This window comes from Eriocheir sinensis, chromosome 61 (genome assembly GCF_024679095.1).
Source record: "Eriocheir sinensis breed Jianghai 21 chromosome 61, ASM2467909v1, whole genome shotgun sequence".
NCBI classification, from domain to species: Eukaryota; Metazoa; Arthropoda; class Malacostraca; order Decapoda; family Varunidae; genus Eriocheir; species Eriocheir sinensis.
Window position 1 is genome coordinate 9,864,090 of NC_066569.1, and position 2,500 is coordinate 9,866,589.

At 46.3% G+C, this 2,500-nt stretch overlaps 1 protein-coding gene across 7 annotated transcripts in view; it reads right to left on the minus strand.

Annotated features, from left to right (window-relative positions):
- Nucleotides 1-2,500, minus strand: part of LOC126986413 (lachesin-like) — a 105,790-nt gene that overhangs the window by 71,798 nt on the left and 31,492 nt on the right. For 6 of the 7 annotated variants that reach the window (XM_050842558.1, XM_050842554.1, XM_050842557.1 and 3 more), the window contains exon 3: nt 687-761. The exons of the other annotated variant lie outside the window; for it this stretch is intronic. In XM_050842558.1, coding sequence (XP_050698515.1) covers nt 687-759 — 73 coding nt within the window. In that variant the 5' untranslated portion in view covers nt 760-761. The remainder of the gene's footprint in view (nt 1-686; nt 762-2,500) is intronic. 7 annotated transcript variants of the gene reach the window in all.

Below are 2,500 nucleotides of genomic sequence, written 5' to 3' on the forward strand. Positions count from 1 at the left end.
CCCTTCCAATCCCCAATTCCCCAACCTCTTCAGTAGCTCACTAACTCAACCCCTCCCTCCCTTTCCAATCCCCTTATTCCCCACCTCTTTGTTCTCCTTCCAATCCCCCATTCCCCACTTCTTTGTTAACTTATAGAACCTCATCCCCTTCCTTCCCTTCCAATCCCCAATTCCCCAACCTCTTCAATAGCTCACTTACTCAATCCCTCCCTCCCTTTCCAATTATCCTCCCTTCCCTTCCAATCCCCAATCCCCAACCTCTTCAATAGCTCACTAACTCAATCCCTCCCTCCCTTCCCCACTCTTCCATTCCCCACCTCCAAATATCAGTACTTCATCCCCTTCCTCCCCTTCCAATCCCCAATTCCCAACCTCTTCAATACATCAATGCCTCAGTCCCTCCCTCCCCTTCAAATCCCCCATTCCCCAACACTTCAACAGACCAGGACTTCAACCCCCTTCCTCTTTTCATATATGACCACAGATGTTGCGCCGACTAAACGAAACTTTCCTTTTTTTCCGCTTTTAATCCCCTGTTTCCTGTTTGCTTCGTGTGAAAAAGAGAGGTAATTGAAAGGTTAATTAATAGAGACATACTAAGACTCGTAAATATCTAAGGAAAGACTATAGAAATCTCTCTCTCTCTCTCTCTCTCTCTCTCTCTCTCTCTCTCTCTCTCTGCTTACCGTGCGAGGCGAGGAGCAGGAGAAGAGGAAGAAGGCGGCCCCAACCTGCTACCTGCCGTCTGCTGGACATCATACCTGTGGGAGAAGTAGTAGTAGTAGTAGTAGTAGTAGTAGTAGTAGTAGTAGTAGTAGTAGTAGTAGTAACAACAACAACAACAACAACAACAACAACAACAACAACAACAACAACAACAATAATAATAATAATAATAATAATAATAATAATAATAATAATAATAATAATAATAATAATAATAATAATAATAATAATAATAATAAATTATGTTCAGTGCAATACTTATTTGGTGGTGGAGTAGGAGGAGGAGGAGGAGGAAGAGGAGGAGGAGGTAATTAAGATAAAGGTGAGGTGTTACTGTGGACATGACCATCACTCCTCCTCCTCCTCCTCCTCCTCTTCCTCCTCCTCTTCCTCCTCCTCCTCTTCCTAACACTAAAACGGACGAGCTGGTGATGTCAAGGAAATTTGCTCTCTCTCTCTTAATCTCGCGGTAACCATAAGAAGATTAAGTAAAGAAGGCTACCCAGATTTTTCCTCCTCCTCCTCTTCCTCTTCCTCCTCCTCTTCCTCTTCCTCTTCCTCCTCCCTTCCACCATGCACCCTCCCTTCCCCTTCCTCGTTTCTCTCCCTTCTTTCTCTCCTTTCAACCTGTCTCTCCTCTTCCTCTCCTATCCCTCTTTTTCTCTCCCCTCTTCCTCTCCTCTCCCTTTCCCTCTTCTCTACCCCTTTCTCTCTCCCCTCTTCCTCTTTTCTTCAACCTTCTCTTCTCTCCCCCTTTCTCTCCTCTCCTCTCCTCTTTTTTCTCCCTTCATCTTCCCCTCCCTTACCTCTTAACACGCTATCTCCTTCCTCTCTTCTCTTCCTCTTCTCTCTCTCTCTCTCTCTCTCTCTCTCTCTCTCTCTCTCTCTCTCTCTCTCTCTCTCTCTCTCTCTCTCTCTCTCTCTCTCTCTCTCCACCCATCATAACCATTTTCCTATCCACCCCATCCACTCATTCCTCCTCCTCCTCCCCCTCCTCTTCTTCCTCCTCCTCCTCTTCCTCTTCCTCCTCCTCCTCCTCCTCCTCTCTACATTTTGCTCTTCTTCTTTATATGCAACCTTCCACAGATCACTTGTCTCATCCTCCTCCTCCTCCTCCTCCTCTTCCTCCTCCTCTTCCTCCTCCTCTTCCTCCTCCTCCTTAGTTTCACCCGCACCTTTTTGCTTCAAACATTTTTTTTACATTATTTTTTTCTTTCTCTTTTTCTCTTTCTTACTTTCTTCTATTTCTTCTTCTTCTTCTTCTTCTTCTTCTTCTTCCTCGCAATGTCTTCCTTCCACGACCTCCTTCATTTCCACCTTTCAATCTCCTCCTCCTCCTCCTCCTCCTCCTCCTCCTCCTCCTCTTCTTTGTTATGTCTCCACCACCACCTTCATTTCCACCTCTCAATCACCACCACCGCCACCACCTCCTCCTCCTCCTCCTTCTCCTTCTCCTCCTCCTCCTCCTCCTCCTTTGAAAGTCTGTCAAAGCGTCCAGTGGCTTCCAGTTTCCAGTCACTAGTGGCGTACCCCAAGGATCAGTGCTGGGACCCATTATCTTAATCTTATACACCAACGACTAAGAAAAAGGACTGGAATCCTCCCTAGCCAAGTTTGCTGACGACTCCAGAATAGGTGGAAAGGCTCCCACGGCGGCCGACTGAAAATCATCCAAAAAGACCTTGACTGGATTATCGAATGGTCTGAAAAGTGGGAAAAAACATCCAACGTTCACAAGTGTAGTCATCCGCTTTGGGCCCAGAAGGAGTAAGCA